Source organism: Ixodes scapularis, unplaced genomic scaffold (assembly GCF_016920785.2).
Source record: "Ixodes scapularis isolate PalLabHiFi unplaced genomic scaffold, ASM1692078v2 PGA_scaffold6__148_contigs__length_123643588, whole genome shotgun sequence".
Lineage (NCBI taxonomy): Eukaryota > Metazoa > Arthropoda > Arachnida > Ixodida > Ixodidae > Ixodes > Ixodes scapularis.
Window position 1 is genome coordinate 2,134,607 of NW_024609881.1, and position 21,190 is coordinate 2,155,796.

General features: G+C 43.1%; 1 protein-coding gene across 1 annotated transcript; it reads right to left on the reverse strand.

The window, feature by feature from the left end:
• Positions 1 to 9,014, reverse strand: LOC120841845 (zinc finger protein 525-like). The gene is made up of 3 exons (XM_040212844.1): positions 8,987 to 9,014; positions 1,380 to 2,012; positions 1 to 26 (listed from the first exon to the last, which is right to left on the reverse strand). Exons 1-3 carry the CDS (start codon positions 9,012 to 9,014, stop codon positions 1 to 3), a joined length of 687 nt encoding a protein of 228 aa, XP_040068778.1.
• Positions 9,015 to 21,190: the final 12,176 nt, after the last annotated feature.

Here is a 21,190-nt window from a genome sequence, read left to right on the forward strand (position 1 = left end):
CTAATTGCACTTAAATGGCTTTTCACCTGTATGCGTTCGATTAGGGCTTTGCAGAGAGAAATTTCGAGCAAAGGCTAGGGTAGAGTCACTGAATGGGCTCCCAGAGTAACGCATTCCTTTTCTTTTTGCGTTTTGCCGACAACATACTCACTCTAGCCGATCATGTTTTGGCTTGGCGAACATCATTGGACGGTAGCGATCACGTGACACAAGCACTGCCAGGCTCACCTCCATCAGCGCTTCGAGCAGCTCTAATCCCCACCATCTTGGGTCCAGCAAACAACTGCACACTCGAATGCTCTGCTGCTCATCGAATGCGTATTTACGTGCAGTCTTTTCCACGCGGTTACCGACGTCAAAAGCAAGGAGGTTGTGTACTTAGCGGCACAATGCCTGCTTGTTGCGCTTTTGGGTGCAGCAGCAGGTCGGAGGATGGAAGGAGGCTCTTCCAGATCCCGTTTGCAAAGAACGCAACTGCAAGACAGAAAAAGAAGGCTTGGCTGGCCATAGTAAAGCAGAAATATTTCAAGCCCACTGCAAGCAAGCTCTGCGAGGTGAGTGGCAATTACACCTGGTTCATTTTGCGTGTCGCGCAATGAACCAGGCTGTTTCAACATGCTCCAATGCATGTCACTATTGCTTTCATAACACCATCGACGCGTGGACCCAAGATGGCGGCGCCATGGTTTCGGTTTCAGCGCCGCAATTCTAGAATGAACCTTTGGAGTTTCGTTACTTTGGGAACCCATTTGGTGACTCTAGGCTAGGGGATACTGCTTCCACTTAAATCGCTTTTCACCCGTGTGCATTTGATTATGGCTTCAAAGAGAATTTCGAGAAAAGGCTTGGGGGCACTACTTGCACTTAAATGGCTCTTCACATATGTGTTCAGTTATGGTAGATCAGAATGCTACTCTCAGCAAAGGCTTGGGGGCACTGCTTGTACTTGAATGACTTTTCACCTGTGTGCATTCGATTATGATTTCTCAGAGCTGAATAATGAGCAAAGGCTTAGGGGCAGTGCTTTCACTTAAATGGATTTTCACCAATGTGCATTCGTTTATGCCTTGTCAGATAGGATTTTCTAGCAAAGGCTTTGGGGCACTGCTTGCACTTAAAGGGCTTTTCACTTGTGTGTTCGATTGTGGTAGATCAAAATGCTACTCTGAGAAAAGGCTTGGGGGCAAAGCTTGCACTCGAATGGCTTTTCACCAGTGTGTGTTCGAGCATGCTTTGTCAGAGAAGAGTGTTGTGTAAAGGCTTTGGGGCACTGCTTGCACTTAAATGGTTTTTCACCAGTGTGAATTCGATTATGGCTTTGCAGATAGAAATTTAGAGAAATGCTTTGGGGCACTGCATGCACTTAAATGGCTTTTCACCACTGTGCAAATGATTATGGCTTCTAAGATGGGAATTCCTAGCAAAGGCTTGAGGACACCACTTACACTTGAATGGCTTTTCACCAGTGTGCATTCGATTATGATTTCTCAGAGTGGAATTTTCAGCAAAGGTTTGGGGACACTGCTTGCACTTAAATGGCTTTTCACCTGTGTGCGTTCGATTATGGCTTTGCAGAGAATAATTGTGAGAAAAGGCTTTAAGGCACAGCTTGCACTTAAATGGCTTTTCACCTGTATGCGTTCCACTGTGACAGATTAACTTTTTACTCTGAGCAAATGCTTTGGGGCATTTCATGCACTTGAATGGCTTTTCACCAGTGTGTGTTTGATTATGACAGGTCAGAAGGGAACTATAAGCAAACTCTTGGGAGCAAAGCTTGCACTTAAATGGCTTTTCACTCTTGGACTTTTGAGAGCTGCCAAGCACTTGGGACTTAGAGCCAGACATGGGAGGATGATGGCACTTGGATTGTTCATCACCATGGGCAGCCAGGTGGTACAGAATTGCACGTTGATCTCTGGTTACATAGCTGCAGGAAAAGCATCCAAACCAGATGTCTTCAGTGACTTTCAGTGGGTAACTGGTTTCCCCTAACAATGTGGCTCCATCACCTACAAGAAAATATCATATGTATTGACACATAAGGAAAGCCCAACCAAGGTAGCCAGTTAGTCTGGAAAAGTGTAGTCATTCATGCAGTTTTGCCACAGCTGCAGTATAATATTTTGCTGTGCTTTGGAATTCGGTTCACAGAAGCAGTCAAATGCAACTAGCACCTTTAAGGGGAGTCTTCAGTCTTAAAAAAGTAAAAATCATAGGAAACAATTTGTATTTTTATTTCTAAATTACACTTTACTAATCTTCTTGCTTTGGGAAGTATTTCGGTATTAGAATTTTTTTGTCACAAGTGTAGTCTTGAAAAGTGAAAATCTGGACGAAGCTCCATCACCTAGAAAAAAGACCATATGTATATGGAAAGGACAACCAGAACAGCAACTTAGTTTGGCAAAAGAGTAGTCATTAATGCAGTTTTGCCACAGCTGTACAGTTTAATATTATGCTGGGCTTTGGAATTTGGTTCACAGAAGCACTCAAATGAAATGGCACTATTAAGGGGAGTCCCCAGTGTTGAAAAGTGAAAATCATAGAAAAAAAAGTTTTATACATTTTTTTATATTGACTGGTAATCACACTTTACAAAGCTTCCTGCTTTGGAAAGCATTCCTGTCTTCTCATAATTTTTCTTCTCTTTCTTCTGTCAGAAGCAAATCCTATCCCTGAAAAGTTAAAATCTGAATCTTAATACTTCCTGGGGGCTGGATACCTCATTATTCCAAACGGAAAAAAAACAATATTTCTGGAGACTGTTAGGTATGACATTTTCTAATTGGCCTGTGACTGTTCCAACTATGACGGGTCAGATCGAAAGTCTTCTTTGAAGTTACCAGTAAAGGAATTTCAACATGTGATGCAGTCATGTCTCACTATTGTAGGCCCAATGCCATATAGACAATTTTTGGGGACATATTCCTCCCCGTGCTCCGCCTTGTGAATATTAAAACCCGCAGTCCGGACTATGGACAGATAGTCTTGGGAGCAAACTGTTTCAATACATGCAGGCAGACTTGTACGTAATTTGTTACAAGTAATGAAATTACTTGTAGTCCATTACATTTATCAGTGATTTAGTAACGGAATAATTACATATTTTCTAGAGTAATTGTAAAGTATATCCCTTACATTTTTTACGTAACAGATTCCTTGTAATCCGTTATATTTTTTTGACCAATCCCCCCTTTTTAAAGATTTTTTTTTTGGCCAAGTCGAGCGCAGCGATATTGTTCCGCGAAATGACCAGCACAAAGGGAGGCTTAACACTCTCTTCAGTTCTGCAAAGTATTTTTTTTTGCAACACCAAGCCCCTGAATCTATTTTTTTAGACACTAACAACAATTTCAAAAAATTCTAAATGCGCATTTCTATAAAAAAAAAGGAAGGGGGCAAGTTACATCCACTTTTTTTTGTTCCTTTGTTTTTCTTTGTGATCAAAGACTGGGAGACGAGGACACCAAGGGATTGTGTGCCTCTTCGAGAAGCTCGAGGCGGTAAGTGCACAGACAAGGATTAACAATGTCCTCGACCATTTATTAATGTCACAACACGAGACAACGCTCTGTCTACCCTAAAATCCCCTAAAAGAAATGTGATATGTGAAGGTGTTATTGCTACAAGCATCCTCGTTCGTTGCTGCGCACTTCTCATCTTCTCTTAGAAAACAGGAAGTATTGTTTTTCTGTTTCTTTTACCTTAATGACCTTGTTTTAAAAGCTACTTTCTCTTTTGTAACTTCTAGGGTTGGCCCACTTTATTTGTGAATTCCAGCCAGGTTATCTGCATCTCAGTCACCCTTTTTGTGAGTCAGATTTTCACGAGCACTTCGAAAATGGTAAGTCTTTCTTCATTTATTCTTCCTGTTTTTACCTCAGCAGGATGCATCCTATCTCAAACAGATATTTTTAAAAATGAAACATGATGGTGGCTGACATAGACTAAAGTCACTGGATAGCCAGTGACTTTAACGTAGATTTGATATTCTGGGCTTGAGGGGAGAGTGAAATTCGTGAGTGGGGCCATAGAGCGACTTAGTACTCTGCCCTTCGCTGCCCGTGGCATCAGCGGACATCTATCCGGAGAACACCGGAGTAAACTGCAGTTGGTTCGTGCTCCGTGCATTTTTGAACGGCACCAAGGTACACACGACAAATGTGCGTTTACATTTTCTTGTTTTAACCAACGTTCTAATTAATTGTTGTTATAAAAGTAATTTTTTTATTACCTATATTTATATACTAGGAACTTTTTTTTTATTCACCAACGCCTCCACCGAGGCTCGAACTGTTCAGAACCAAAGAAAACGAATATCAAGCCAAACCTTATTTATTATTTAATTATCACCATACTGGGTCAGGTATGTTTTGCTATTGTCCGGCAATATATGGCGGTATAGTAAGATGGACATAAATCAATTCTTATTCTAGTTTTGGCTCAGGGTGTTGGAACGAAATGTTTTTCGTTCCGTTTTTATTTTCGTTCCATACAAAAAAGTTCCGTTCCGTTTCCGCTCCGAAACGAAAAAATAATGCTCCGTAACGGTTCGTAACGGTTCCTTTCTATGAAAAAAAAAATCGCAACAAAAATTAAAAGGAACGTAACGTTTATTTTTAGACAAAAATAGATAATTCAGGCGCTCTAGAGGAATCCGCGGAAACGACATTGCTTCTGAGATCATGTTCATTGCCTTGAGAATGAGATCATGATCAAGGCACCGAGCATGATCTCAGAAGCAGCACGTCATCAAGTGTGCTCGGTGAAAGGCAAGACCTCTGGTCCGATAAAATAAATTTCAGCGCCGAGAAGGCCCTGAAGGCCCATAGGGATGAAGAAGTACACTTTTGCAACAGAGTCTCAGACTGCCGTATCCGTAGAAAAACAAAAGATGGACTTCTACAACGCCGGGTCACAAACTTCCCGCGCTTGCCGTGATCTGTTGTCTGTCTGTGTCGTCCGAAGAAAGCATGGAGGGAGAGGGCGCAAGAGCCAAGGAGAGCATTGCGAGCGTGTGGAGGCGTCGCGCCACCGCGCTCTCATTGGTGGGAAGCAAGGAGGTTAGAAGTACTAGGAGGGGGCACATTGCAATATTGGTGAAGCCTAGTCATAAAAAGTTTAAACGATTTTGTGCCCAGCGTGACCGCAGATCTGTCTGGCGATTGGTGCGCGTGACATGTCACATCCGAGATGGATGGTTGATTGTAGGAGGATCCTTGCAGGCTTGCGCGCGCTCCGTCCGGTAGGTTTTATCAGATCGAAGGCTAGGGTGTGGTGTGTTCTAGTACATGATAGCTAGACGAAGGCTAGCTATGGTCACGTGGTGTGGTGAGAGTAAGGAGGAAAATGCGAAAGAGGAGAGGCGTCAAGGGAGCATGGCTTGCGGAGGCTACGCGGCTGACGTCATGCCCTCTCCTACCCTTCTATTCTCCATGGTGGGAAGCAATGGCGCCTTGCGCCATGTTTTTTGTTTCTCGTTGTATTTTTTGTCTTCGTTTTTGCTATGCTTGTTCGCCCGGGGTTTAGACGCGGGGGCGATGGCTTGCTTGTCTTCTCTTTAATTATGGTACAAACCAACGGCAGTCTCTTCGCTGCGTGAAACGAATTACTGAAATACCTGATATTTTCCCTTGAACCGAAAACCGATAAGAAAATTTTTCGGTTTCACTCCGGAACAAAATAATAAATAACGTTTCGATTACGTTTCCGTTCCGCCCAAAAATATCGTTTTTTTCGTTTTTCGTTTTTGGTTTTCGTTTTGTTCCGATACAATGATTTTGGCTAGATGTATGATGACTTCTACAGCTGTGCGATTTCGACCTTTGAGAATTTTAGTAAATCGTTCCAGTGACTCCGATAACAATACCCGATACTCCGCCGCCCCCTTTATGCATTCATCATATTGTTATCAGAGGTATCAAAACGATCTACTAAAACTCTCGAATACCAGGCAACGGCTGCAACGACGAAGCTTTGCTCTATCTTCGAGGTAAATAGTACTCCCATTACTTCACTGAAAAAGCTCAATGAAGAGCATAAAACATTCGTGAGGCACAATATGGCACTTCCATCCAGTGCCTCAGTTCAAAGGGTGTTCAGCGTAGCAGTCGACATATTGAGTAAGACATATTGACGCAATATGTCCGACGAAACTTTCGAGAGTCAGCTGTTGCTCAAAATACTCAAGGTCATTAAATGGAACAGGTGGCAACAATAAGACCTTGAATAACCCTTTCCCTTTGGTTTTAATTGAAGACAATATTGTTGAAAGTAATGCCACGAAAGTAACGGATTACTTTTTGGGGTAACGGTCACTTACTTTTATGAGAGGGTAATTGTAATTGTAAAACATTATAATTTAGCCTCGAGTAATTGTAAATGTAATTCCTTACTATTTTTCAGTAACGTGCACAAGTCTGCATGCAGGTTTGTCTCAGTAGAATCAGAAGGGGTGTGTCAAAATGATACACCATGGATCAGTGAGTGTACCTAGACCATATGAGGCCAACAATAAGCAGAGCTGCCCATTGGGCCTCTGTGCTGAAAGTTTTGTGTCCCCATGCGACAGTGCATTGAAAACCATGCCATTTACACGGGAGACACTCAACCAAGTTGGAAACAAATCAACTGAGGCCATTGTAATTATTTTGTTACTGGGAAGTGAGTGCGTGCACGAGCTCACGTCGCTTTGTTAACTGCCCAAGTGTCGTGACAGTTCAAACTGGTCAAATGCTACCACCAGCGACTCGACGGGCATTCGGCGGGTTGGCATTTTGTCAAGCAACCTTGCGCCCTTATGTGATCTTCGTTTTTAAGAATGGAGATCCGTTCTTGTACTGCCGAAATGTACTGATGCTTTTTTTGCCGCGTCTTTTTGCTCAGTTTTTAGCTGTTCCAGCAGGCAATATGCGCTTGTTCGTAAGTGCTCTTCGACATGGACTTACGAGCTAGCAATATGCTAGTTCTCAAGTTGTCTTCGACGATCGTGCATGAAGATTATTGACTCCCTGCTCGCCCAAGTGCGTTGTGGTGCCAAAGGTGGCATTCACTGGAGGCCATAGTTCAGTCAGTTCCTGCTCAGCGCGAGCTTACGATTAGCTTTCACAACGCTTTCACAACATGCATGGCAGACCACAAAGATCGTAGTCCTCAGAAGAGAAGCGGGGCGTGTTCTGACGCCTGCTTTCGTCATGGTCCCTTTTCTTTCTCTTTTCTCAAACTCTCTTTTCGGCCGGCAACTTTATGGACGTGTATTATTATTTGCTATAAATGTTTCATATCTGCAAAAGCAAAGCAGTAAAAGAGCAGCAGCATCTTACCTGACTGATTGGAACTGCTATTTAAATTAGGCCTGTCGTACGTTCTGCGGTATCGCAATAGACCATTTGCTATATTACCCAAGTATCTAGGAGAATGCAGGGATTGGTGTTCCACGTGCCACACGCGCACGCCTTGCCCGTATAAAAGATTCGAAGTAAAGAACCAAAATAAAGAGTTGACGAACGCGCGTCCAAGATACAATTTGTTTTTAGGTTTTTGCTTTAGAAAATTTACTGCTGCTGAGGCCAGCACGTGCGGCGCGTGGAACACCAATCCCTGCATTCTTCTTGATGCTTGAATAATATAGCAAAAGGTCTATACAAACTTCGCAAAACACGATGGCCACGCAGTTGATTGCAAGGGTCGCCATCATGCTCAAGCCGGTAGTTCGGTTTCGCCGTAGACATGTGTAAATGTCTACAGCAAAAGAATGTAAACAAAAGCATTCTGCTTTAACAAAACAAATTATTATTATTGTATTATTAAATGTCTAAAAATAGAGTCAGCAACTCTTCATGCATGACACCTACGGCAGCATATGCCTCAAACTAAAAAGTAAATTTATTTATACTTTTCGTTGTCTGAACGTTTGAAAGCAGCAGACAAATTACTCTTTCAATCAATCTTTATATGCCAGCCCCTCTACTCACTGGAAGAGTCATGTGTGTGCAACCTACATATAAAAATAAAGCGAGGATTCCTTGTGTTTGCGTGAAATCGACGCATATTCGAAGTGACTGGCCACAATTGAGCCCAGTGCTACGCTCGACGGCCACGGCCCGCGGAGTCTTTTATTTCGTGGAGATCCTTCGAATCAAAGCCATGCAGTCAACCGCAAAGCACTATGGCATCTTCGTAACCACCATCACGCAGAACACCACAAAACACCGATTGAATTACAAAACACAAAACTTTACCAAGATGTTGCCTCTTAAAAGCATCAGACGAATACCCGAAATGGAAAGGATTTTCCAACCCTGTCAAGGGGCCAGAAGTGCCCCGAATACAACATGCAGGAACTTAACACTTAACTTGCCCAACATTCACTCACCACTGCCATGAACCTCCTGTAAAATTCGTAGTTCATTGCTTTCGTCTTCTCCAAGCCCAACACTTTTCACCATGCACATCTTTTTCTGGGATTTGAACTTTCTGTACAGGCTGAGAGCCAGAGTTGCGCGTTAAGCTACCTTGAAATCCTAAGTGATGCAGCAAAGCCGCTTCTCGCACGTGTAGGAGCTGTGCTCCGTCGATTGCGGCCGGTCACGTGACTGAATACGGCGAATAGCGGCACCGCACTTGGAAAACAGGGAAGGAGGAGGAGGAGGCAAAAGCTGAGTAAGAAACGCTGGTGCGCGTGCGCGAAACATTGGGGAATCGACTTTCCTGCATGGCGCAGGATTCTTTGCTCCTCACATGATTGATCTCGGTGAATATCAGCGCGGTGGCACGTGGAAAACAGACGCACAACTATGAGTACCTATAAGGGAACTATTTCGACTCTACTGAGAACGCCTCTTTGGCGGAGGATCTCAGAATTAGCATGGACCCTAGTGGTTTGGAATCAGCTGTACAAGAACTGCCCTAGACTACGACCGGCCATAGTCAAGCCACCGCCACTCTCCTACGTTTATTAAATAGGTGGAAACGATGAACTTACCATCACTCGAAGGCTGATTCGGTTCCATACGAAGCGTTGGATGGGGTCAGGCTCCAAAGGCACCCGCCAAACGCCGTCTCACTGAAGCCAAGCCCTTTCCCACGAGGCTCCCGTAACTGTAATCGTGTTGAATGTTGAAAGGTTAGTGACCCCCAAATGGGTGTCTGTCGTCTCTACTCTAAATAATAAATTCTGCCAGCGAAGTACAACCGCTAGCCTGGGGTCCTTAAGGTCCATACGCACATTCGCGTTTGAACGCGTTTGAGTACGTTGCGGAGTCCTTGCGGCCAGGCGCGGTCACTTGCGGAGCGACGCGCGCCTTCCCGCAACGCTCGGTAGCGCGACGCAAGCGAGTAGAGACTCGCTCAACTTTCCGAAGCGTTGCAGTGCGTTCAAGTGCCTTCGACCAATCAGAAGCCGAAAGAGGAGAGGGGGTGACGCGTTCGCTCGCCCCACCCGGCCGACTCCGTGAGACGTATCCGGCTCGCCGGTCGCAGTGCTTGCTTTTTCATTTTGGGGAGCGGTGGGGACTGTATTTTCCAAGGCTGCGATGCTTCAAGCTTGACTAAACGTCGAGGAAGCCGACGAGATTGTCCCAAGATCGAACACTTCGACGCTGTCGCTGTGCGCCGCCATGTTGCCTTAGATTTCGCTAACCATTGGTGAGCCACTAGCGACGATAGCACGTTCTTATTGGCTCTTGACTGCGGTTGAGTGCGTGTCAACACAACTGTGCGTACAAGTTCGGCGCAAGCGGTCTTCGCAACGCAACGCGTCCCCTTGCTGCTACGGAACGCACCGCGCTCAAACGCGATTGTGCCTATGGGCCTTTAACGTGCATCGGGCAGTGGCAACACACAACCGGACGCCGGTAAGATGCTCATAAAGATCGAAGCTGGCAGGGGCGGGAATTAAACCCTGGATCCCCGGGTTCTGCAGCACGAGCTTTCATCCACGTTATCCGAGATGTGGTGCGTTAACACATCTGGTTACCCTCCACTCTCGTAACCGAGTTCAGAGCTGGGAATGAGGAATATTTCTTGCCAAGCTGAAGGCAGGCCGCAAACACACAAAGAAGGCAGGTCTAGAACTCGCTGAAAAGTAAACAAATACGTAACCTTCAGAGTAACGTCAGCCACAATGAGTTTTAACGCAATGTCCGCTGTCGGTTCGTCTCTTCAAATGTTTCGAGCGCTGCTAAACCCTTTCCGCAGTACTAGCATTTAGTTTACAATGGAGTGACATATACTTTGATGCTCGAGTGCCCAATATTTACGAGACCTAATCGCTGCTCCTATACTCGGTGTCAACTATTTCGTGCTACATTGTGCAGCCTAGTGTAGCTTCCACAGTGCTACGCGAGGATCGACAACGTAGCTCAAAATAAAATAGATGATGCCAGGCATAGTAATAGACGTATTGCTAAATTACCCTAGCATCAACGAGAATGCTGGGAATATAGGTAAAGACGCCCCACATGCTCGCCTTCCCTGTATAAAACATTTGAAGTAAATGACTAAAATAAGGCTTTTACAAACGCACAAACGAGATGGCATATTTGTCTAAGGTTTTTGCTTTAAAACAGCTACGGCTGCAGACTCCAGCAGATGCGCTGCGGGTAACTACACTCGCCGAATTCTTCTTGGTGCTTTGGGTTCGGGTTGACGGCTTTCGGTTCAGTTCCGCAAGGAGCAAAGACAATGGTTCAAACCAACTTGGAACGCGAAATTGAGAATTATTTTTCCCATTGTTTTGGCAAAAGGCTATATTTTCACCGTGAAACGAGTAACTATCTATGTAGTTTTCTTTTTATTGTTCGTAAAGTCTACTTTTATTTTCATGTACCAAAAATAAGAAATTGCGTTACTTAATTTTTACGCAACAGTAAAAAAAAAAATCTGGACTGACATTTATAACGCTGTGTTTATACAACCCAACATCCATTTATTTACCTCAGTCACATCTATTTTAGCTGAATCGAAAGGGTGTCACAAAGTGTGGTAGGTTGACAAAAATAGACGCGATTGATACAACCTTTCGTCGCAGTATTAAGTTGGATAGTAGTTGTGCTCTTGAACTAAGCAATCAATTACAGTGCATAAAATCACGAAAAGGCCACCTCGTTGCCATATCGTGTAATATAGTTTACGAAATAAGTTTAATAATATTTATGATGACACAACTGAGCTAAAAGCAATAATATTTTCAAAATGTCACAAAAGTTTAAGGACGAGCCCTTTCAGTCTGCCTTTTATAGGAACACTGAGCGGCAATTGCAGCTCTCGCTTCCTTAAACAACATTGTTTATACTCATTAATGTTACGCTGGAGAAGAATCATGCAGAAAGGAGTGATCCAAATTGTTTAGTATAATCTATACACACCTTCGTACTCAGAGCGAGTCTGGCCTAAAAAAGTGCGAGCCCGAACGAACATTCTCTTATAAAATATCAACAACATAGCCTGGCTGTTATGGTATGTGCATGACAAGACACCGGTCAATTTAATCTGCAAATTAGCACCCCCCTTGCTAATCGGGCATTTTCTGTGAAATAGAACAAAGTAGAATTTAATGCTCTACTCAACACGGCAGCTAGTTAATTAGTCACTTTCTCATGGCTTGTGTGCATAATTGCCATAGTTCCGCCACGCACCCCTGTGTACTTTGCTTTCCTCCAGCCCACACACATAGATAAGGTTGCTGCTCATCCCATAAAAGAGGCAATAGCATACTTCTATGTATTTGAGAAGCTATACATGTGTCAAAAGACAATTCATCACACGCCAACTGGTAGCAGGGCTATTCGTCACATAGTGCACTAGGACAATTCGTCAAACTGTTAGCAGATATTTCTAATATTTGTATCATTTCTGATGTTTATCGAGCATACCGTAAAAAACCACACAAGCGCCCACTATTAACATTTGCCAAACTTGGGAATTCTGCAAAACATACGTTAAGCGCCCACTCTCTCCAAAGCGCCGTCATCAGGCGAAAATATTCACCTCGTTTCAGCTGCCACCAGATTGCCAGCGGCGATGATGGGGATATCCGCTTTCTTGAGATGAAAGGGAAAAACTACTTGTGATGAGAGCATTGGCCCCTATTCTGCACTAGAGTTGTCTTCTGGGTTCAGTGACAATGAAAAGGTACTAGTTTATTTATTTTCACATGATAAATGATGACGCAGACCCCATCATTCATCATGTGAAAGTAAATGTGCTTTCTCCGATTCCGTTCACCCTCCCTAAATTCAAAGCTCTTTATTGATCGTCATCTTGGTTTTTACCGATTTGACTGGACAAGTGCCCATTTCTAGATTAACCAAGTTTTCAGTGAAAGTGGGCTGGGCGCTTCCTCGGTATATTATGGTAGTTCTTCCAGGTGCGTACAATTACCAGAGACTCCCTTTTTTTATTTAATTACTTTTTTTCTTGACACAAGAAATTAGACTTTTACTAATTTCTAATAGATACCAAATCATTGTGTCTTGTCCACCACAATTTTGGCACCTCTGTCACTAACAAAAAAAAAAGGGATGGCAAACGTTTCGGTCACACATGTGCAGTCCCTGTCTGTGTCATGCATGCGCTGAGAAAATGTGGAGGTGGATTACAAAGGAGACCAGAAAGTTTCTATTCTATGCTTCCAAGGTGAATAAAATGTTTATCAACCTAAAAGAAAACAAAAGACTACACTTTCTCAACAGGACACTACACAGAAGCTGAATAACAAATCGACTGAATGCTAAAAAGGCTGGTACAAGATCTTTAAACATTATCTTTGGTTTTTCGACAAGTTGTCCCTGTCCAAATCGCCTTATGATGAATTGTCCTTTTTGACGAATTATCTTTCAACGAACGGGCTGTATCGCCAAGAATCAGAAACACAGAGTTATTTAAATCAGCTTCAAAATCAAAAATTTGTTTAAAGTTCTTTTAAATCACTTATACACGTGCCTGTCGAAGATAAAAATGCCGCAAAGATTTTGCGGAACATCTTTAAGATAATTTAGGTGTTCATTTACTTATGATGTTTATCTTTAAGGCTTATCGGCCCTTTATTTTTGTTGTCAAATCTTAAGTCAGTAATGAAATATATTTTTTATTACCATCAATAAGTTCACTTATGAAGTTTGCATAACCACTTCAGACCGACACGGGAGGACAATACTCGAAAATACGCCAGCTGTTGAGTATGCAGAAACATTTTTCGTTCGCTGTTTGGCAGTGCGAAACCCTGGCTGCAGAGTATGCAATAAAAGACTTTGTGATCACATGATAGATCTGAAGAAAAATACACGACATGTGCAGAAACAGAAGGATAATAAATTAAATTCTTCAAAAGAATCAAATACATGATGCTTACTGCAGAAAGAAATACATAAATATGTACTAGATAACAGAAAGTATAAAACAGAGATAACTTTCTGTTATCTAGTACGATGCACTAGATAACTTTCTGTTATCTAGTGCATCGTACCAACACGCTCGTTAGGAATATAAATATGTATTATGATATTCCTATTGTGGGCCATGGCTTCACGAAATCTGGAGCAACTACCCAAAGTATGTTTCACCATAAAAGAAAAACTCTGAATTTCATGGACGATAAATGAAATCTCCAGAAAACTGAATTTCAGGTAAAAACTAAACCCAGAAGAACACACTCCGGTTTCACTTAAAAATAACCTTACAAAAGCAGAACCCTTGTTATGTCACATACTTGGTGCCAGTGGGCAAAAAATAAACTTTAAGATGCTCCGAGCCCTTCTACCTCATTGTTAGGTCCACACGGCAATGCACTCAAGTGCCACTCAAGATAAGATTTGCCCCACTTCGAGCACCATGAATGCCAATAATGCTCAAGAGAGGCAATAAGCTCTGCCTTTTCTCATGATGGTCATCAGCCCATGAGAGCAGTTGCACCCTGGGTAACGGTTACCATTACCATTTGTCCAGTGCTATCCAGTTTTCTCTGGTTTCAGAGGAAACCAGCTGGAAATGGAAGACGGGCTGTTGGAAACGAGCAACACAGCATTGTGGGAAATTTAAATGTAAAGATTCTCGGCTTAACAATCTTTTCTTATCCTGGGTGCAGGGATAAACTGGGACAGAGGACTTTGATTCGAGCAAACCTTTGAGCCACTCTGCCTAAATTATGACGAAATTTTGTTCTTGTTCTTTTTTCTTTTTTGTCACCTTCCTAAGCCGTTTTCACCGTTTCTCAAGCAATCTTAGTTTGCTTAATCTTTTGGAAACCACTTATTCCTTCATCAACGCCTCCAATCCCAAAGCAATAAAAAAGTCTGCCTCAGTCTGGGTATGTGCCAGACTTACCATACCTACAATGTTCCGCTGTTACCTTTGCTTGTCCCCATAGTGTACAATTTCTATCTGCCTCCTCAGATCTTGACCTTAAAGTCCCAGCCCTCAGTACCCGCCTTTGCCACACAGAGAGCAAACTTCTTTTTGAATTGTTAAAAAAGTTATCTTTTCTTACTCCAAATGTTTCTGCACAGTAGGCTTCTTTTCCAATCTCAACTCTCTCATATCTCTTTCGGCTTCCTTCACTGCACTCTTAAAGGGACAATGAAGACAATTTTATTTAATATTTTAAATGGTGTTTTTATGCTTCTTGGGAACATAGCATGCTGCCTAATTTTTTGTAGACATTTGTGATGCATATTTCTGTGCCTACGAAAGAACTGAAGAAACCGAAACTGAACAATATCCATTCCCGTTTCGGGGCCTCCGAAAACGGAGGTGACGTAGGGAGTGACGTCAAGTGTGAATAGTCTGTATTGGTAGTATTTAGGAGATCGAGACTCTGGTTACCGCGGTGGGTTATAAGCAGCGCGGTGGCGCAATCGAGCAGTCGTTTCGTCGAATCTGTTGACATGGGCGGCAATGCTGCTCTCGCGAGCGAGTTCGAGCTTCGGTTCAGTGACCCAACACTAACAGAACGGGAGTATGTGTGTGGCGGTCTCCGCCACCACCCGACGGAGATCGCCCAGCCGGTAACGGGCGACCCGCATGCCGAAGTGCCCATAGTTGCTCGTTGGCCGTTTCGCCTCCAGCGTAGCAAAGAAAAAAACAATTACGCTGGTTTATTTACGGTTTAATAATCATCTCCGGTCCGATTTATACTTTTCATGGTTATTCAAGCGGAAATTGGAACAGTATTTCTAAAAATCACGAACCAAAACATGACCGAGGGCACGTCTCGTTTCGACCAATCGCTGACGCGTCTCTTGTGACGTCACGCTCCTTGGCCCCGCATCGGTCACGTGAGCTCCGCTTCTCCTGGCTTCTCCAGCAACTCTCGGGGCGTCGCCAACAGTCGATCCCGGTGTGATTATTACCGCGAATGTTTAATTGATTTGTGCGGCACACAAGCGCCGGTTTCGGCTGAAATTTGGACAACGTGGCCTGAGACATGCCTGGAATCCAGTTCAATCGCCAAAAAGATGTCCGAAATTGCCTTCATTGTCCCATTAAAGGACGACCTGCAAAACATTTTTCAACCAGGGTGAAAATCCTTCTTGCCACCCTTTCCATTTTCCCCTCTCTCGCTATTAACTTGACTGCAGGGGGACTCCTCTTGTTGCTGCATGTTGGGGCTAGATGAGCTGAGATAAGCTCCCCCGCTTATCCAGCCCCAAGACACAGCAATAAGAAAAGTTTCCCTTGCCGTAAGGACAGCAGCGGGAGAGGGGGAAATGGGAAGGGTGGCGAGAAGGATTTTCACCCTAGTTGGAAAATATTTTGCAGGTCAGCCTTTAACTGAATTTTCCCTCTTCATTCTTTTCCAGCATTAGCCCAGTACCTGGTAGACAGCCCACTTCCCATCTTCTATCTACGCACCCATCATGTATAGGAGCCTAACATTTAGCTTGCCCAACGTTAATTCGCCGCTGCCACGAACCTCTCCTCAAATACAATTTCGCTGCAATTGCCTCCATCACATCGAAGAAAAACCCAATCACCCTGCACATTTCCATCTGGCCTCTTGGCTCCCCTAGTGAAGGATCTCCGAATTGGCACAGACCCCAAGGGGTCTCTTTACAGCTGTACAAGAAGCGCTGCTCTAAAGTATGACCGCCTGTAGTCTAGACATTGTCCTCTGTTTACAAAAGAAATGAAAACAAACAAAAAAACTCACCACGAATTGAGGATTGAGTCGGTTCCATTCGAATTGCTGCCCGAGGTCTGGTTCGTGGAGAATTTTGCAAGATCAAGATGGACGCACGTGTCCACTTGAGATGCTAGGAACCAAATGCAATGAGCAATGACAGCAATTAAGAACAAAGTGAGCACACCCTCCAAGCACATCAAGCTAGTCAGACACTTATGAAAATAATACACAAAAGACACCAAGGATTTGGACATTTTGAGATATCTATAATGAATGAATGAAATAAAATGCCTTTGTGCTTGGCAATGGGTGACAGCCTGTGCCACCTGACTTAGAGTTTGAAGGTGTCTCAAAACAACCTGTTCTGTTTTGCAGTGCCAGTACGGTTAAAATACTAACTGTTAAAGGAGTTAGGACTTGCACGATACAGAATATGAGAGAACTATATGGCTGGAACCCTTTAGGTGTACCCATATTAACAATAACTTTGTTCTGCAAGATCTAAGAAATGCGGGACGCTTAGATCCGACTATGAAGGACAGCCGTCATATTCCTCTTACCACAAAAAGTTTAGTGTGTTGCTAAATGTGGGACATGCACCAGGGAAAACTATTTTTTCATTATTTCACAGAATTGAATTAAACTTCCACAGTTTATAATGCTTGATGTCCTTTATATAAATCTTCCGTTAGTTGTGATATAGCTTGTTCTTTATGTTCTGGATGCTCTGAACATGCGGGAAAAAATCATGTTCTTGCACTCACGTGGGGCTTGGCAACACTAAAAAGAGCCTTGTAAAAAACACTAATTTGCTCCTTTTAAACAGCTGTGTGTAATGAACAACAAAAATAATGTGTGCTCGGCTTATTCTATTTTAAAGCGCCTGAAAACATGGAAAACACCACTTTCAAACGGCTAACAACAGTTTTTTTATGTTTTCTTAAATATAAAAAAAAATATACATTCTAACCAAACCTAGAAAGTTGCAATCCATATATTCTAAAGCATACGCATGCCGAACTTGGTTGTATAGGACAATATTATGGTGCCTGGAACACGTCTCCGACTGGTGTGTTTACTGCGTCCAAAAAAGAGGTCCCTCGATTTCTACCTGATGACGTCATAAAAGTGCCATGCTGTCGCCGATCGCGACCCTGGCGGCGTCCCAACAGCCGTGGTGTCTGTAGCAGACGCCTGTTCTGCTGCAGGTCGCTTTCCACTGTGACAGTCCACGGAACATACGGTAGCAGGAAAGAAGTTGGGACGCTTGGGACGCCGTGACGACAGCGACACTCGCGTGCGCTTGCGCTTTTCGCCAGCATGTCTACGGCCAACCGTGAGGATCGTGACAGGCAACAGCATGACACTCCGGCGTCTGTGACGTCGTTTGTGTCCACTTGGGGACCACTTTCGACGTATGGGCAGGATAGGACGCTAAACACACCAGTCGGAGACGTGATGCAGGCACCATAACAATATTAAAAACAAAAATTCTTGTTTGTAAAGATGCCCCAAAAAATAACATAAAGAGAAAAACATGTTTGGATGTTAGCGTTGATGCGTAGCGACCTCTTCCACAGTTGAAAAAATATTTTTGTTAATAATTTTATGTGAGCAATAGACCCTTTCCGGGATTCAGTGCCATCTGGTGACTCAAACGGCAGTTTAACTTTTACCGTACTATTGGCGGCGATAAACCTGTGGTCTGCCGTACTGTATGGGGCACTGTCACTTTCGCAAGTCAACGGTAAATGAGAATGCGGGCGTCACCTACCAGTTCTTTTTAAATCTCTTTCAGTGTCGATGATGAAAAAGATGCAACCAGTCAGAACGAAGAGCCAGCCCATATAGCTGCCTTGATAAAATTCTATACATGAAGGGGCTTTGAAGCCGAGTGTAAGCTACTAATAGATTGACTGGGCCCGAGTTAGAATAGAAAGCTTACGCAGCTCTTGCATCCGATTCCTGCTTCACGTCGAGTTAGCATCTAGACTGTATAGGCGTCGAATCAACTGCTTAGGAGCATCTTCAACTTTTTCCTTCATCACTAAACAGAAGGCCGCCATTAGTCAAGCACATATGCCATTTTTCAGATGATGATAGTGATCAAAGTTGCCAGTCTGAATTCCAGAAAGGGTCTATTGTAGCTGCACAAGACTGCAACAGAGCGGAGACAATGTGGTGGCAACGACAACAATTTGAAGAACCGCGCACACAAAAATGGCTTAAATTTATGCAGTTCTGGGGTGCCAATTTTTGCAATGCTTATTTCACAAATTTCACTTCATAACTAGTTCTTATTATTTTTAAATTAAAATATGAATCAAAGGTTATTAAACACTATAAAACCCCAAACTAAATATTTTTGCAAAAGATTGCGATTCTTCGACCCACATTTCCCATTAATGCAATCAGCAATCATATATAGTTTGCAATAGAGAGATATATACTTTGGAAGATGCTATACAGGCATCATTGCACCAGGTCTCATGCAAGCAACAGGGAAGATGTTACAGTGCATTCATGCGTATAAAACGTATGGTCTAAGCTTCATTGCTGAGTGTTCAAGATTTACAAACCTGAAATGCAAACCACACAAAACCTGATCATTACAGCTATAATCTAGTAATCATATTAACAAACAGTGTGTACCCCGAAAGAATTTACACTCTTTTTCACTGCAGAAATGATGCATTGCTGAGTGGACAGTATCTGCCCAAATAGCACTAAGGTCCGAACCAGATGCCAGAGTTTCTAAACTAACTCTTATCTTATTAAAAAGTTAGAGGTGGTTTTCTGAAAATATAGACGGGAAAACAAGACTATTGCCGTCATTCAGCTCCATGTATTATGCCACTTTCCCATTGAGACTTACAGAAGACCACATGCACCTTTTTAATTACAGGGTGTCTCAAATAGCAACCAGGTCTTTCAATCAATTGCAAAAATTGGTTTCTTAACCTAACGCTCTACGATTTTGTGCAGCATCACCCACAAGTGGTGCATTTTTTCTATAAAATTTGCAATTTACAAAGATTGAACTTACCTCAGGAAAAAGTAATAAAAGAAAAAGGCTTAACTCCTATGAAAATGCAGCAAAGCCACCGGTCTTCAATCAATAAGGCGCCCTGTTGTTTGAAGACCGGTGGCTTTGCTGCATTTCTATAGGAGTAAAGCCTTTTCCTTTTTTCACTTTTTCTTCGGGTAAGTTCGGTCTTTGCAAATTTTATAGAAAATATGCACCACCTGTGGGCAATGCTGCACAAAATTGTAGCGCGATAGGTTAAGAAACTCATTTTTGCTGCCGGTTTAAGGAGCCTGGCCGCTATTTGAAACACCCTGTAGGTAACGATTGGTTCTGAAACTTTGTCATCTGGTTTGGATTGCTAGCACTACATACAGGAAGAGACTGAGTGCTCGCTGATGCATAGCTTAATTTTGCAGTGGAAAAAATCTCGTCAATTTTTTCAAGGGCTTCCACGTTACGTCATAGACCATTTGCCATATTCTCAAACGCCCCGGCCCGCACTCGAGGAATCATGGGAACGGTGTTCCTTCAGCTCCCTAGTGATCGCTAATTTCGACCCTGTTCTTGGTTACACAGTTTTTGAGCATAATTCAGAGTGACCCTGACTAAGCGCCTGATATATCCCAAGGACCTGTCATATCACTTTTAAAATTTCTCGTCAATGTCAACATTTTTTACACTGTGCATGCGATCCACCTTTCAACTTGGCTGAGCTGCAGAAATCTCTTACAATACTATCATTTTCGTGATTGTTGTTTTAGTATGAATTGCTTAAAAAGCCGAGAATTCACAACAACAAAAACCAGGATTTAGCTTGGAGTTAGCGGGGCTCTTTATAGCATTTTTAGCGTTTCTAACTTAAAATCAGCGTCTTTGGAGCTGTACGAGAATGATAATAATGGAAGAGGTTTCTGCAGCGCCCATCCAGGTTGAACGGTGAACAGCATGCACAGAATCAAAAACGGTGACTTTGAGGAGAAATTTTAAAAGCAATATCACAGGTCCTTGGGGTATATCAGGCGCTTGTTCAGGGTGACAACAAATTACGCTCAAAACCTGTGTAACCATGGATTGGGTCGAAATTACTGATCACTAAAGAGCTCAAGGAACACAGTTCCCATGATTCCGCTAGTGCGGGCCGGGGCGCTTGGAAGATATAGCAAATGGTCTAATGGTACCCCTCAACACTTGTTCTTGCCGAGAAAATTAATATGGTGGTAGGAAATATTGCAGAAGGTGTATGCTCAGCAGCAAGGCCATCAATTTTGATGGCTTTGCCATTAAAATTTTGAAATAATTTTTGAGATAATTTTGAAAAGACTGTGTTTATGAGGTTTATAAATAAAAAATCACCTTTAAAGGGGCCCTGCAAGAACTTTTTTTACAGGTTTTTAATTTGCACCAAACCTGAGCGCACTGAACGTAGTAACTGTACTAAGGTTGAAAGCTGGGCTAGTTGGTAATCGTTGTACATAATGGAATAAAACAGCGTGAAGATAGAAATAGGAAGAGACACACCAGACAGGACAGAGCGCTGCCTGTCTGGTGTGTCTCTTCCTATTTCTATCTTCGCGCTGTTTAATTCCATTATGTGAACGTAGTAACTTAGTGAAACTTTTCTTTTATCGAAATTCCCTTTATTTTAAAAGTTATGGGCGAATTAAAATTACAAAAACAACCAAAAAATAATCTCCCTCATGACGTTGCTTGCGTTGCATGAGAGTGGCCGTGAACTAGAGGAGGGGTAGTGAGCTTACCGAGCGCTCACAGCTTCCGCACTCAGTGTCGACGGCGCGAGAGGGCGCCACTAAAGCATGTTCTGGATAGGCTGTATGCAGCGGGCAGCCAGAGCGGCTCTCATTGCATTTGTTGCGTGATTAAATACTAATTCAGCATAACACTTCAATGGCCACAAACGAGAGCAAACAAGGGGTAAAGATCAGTGTTCCTTCATCTTCAGAATGGGAGCCACTTTGCACTGCCATACTGCGAAACGGCCAAACCGCAAGACAAAGCTTCTCGCCGAAGGCCTTCGGAAC

Bases quoted from the DNA above. Each gene is read 5' to 3' on its own strand.
- LOC120841845 (XM_040212844.1), bottom strand. From the start codon at position 9,014: ATGGAACCGAATCAGCCTTCGAGTGATG. The intron at 2,013-8,986 runs GTAAGTTCATCG...ATTTTCTTGTAG, and splicing joins GAATCAGCCTTCGAGTGATG to GTGATGGAGCCACATTGTTA. The intron at 27-1,379 runs GTGAAAAGCCAT...GAACGCATACAG, and splicing joins CCATAATCATTTGCACAGTG to GTGAAAAGCCATTTAAGTGC.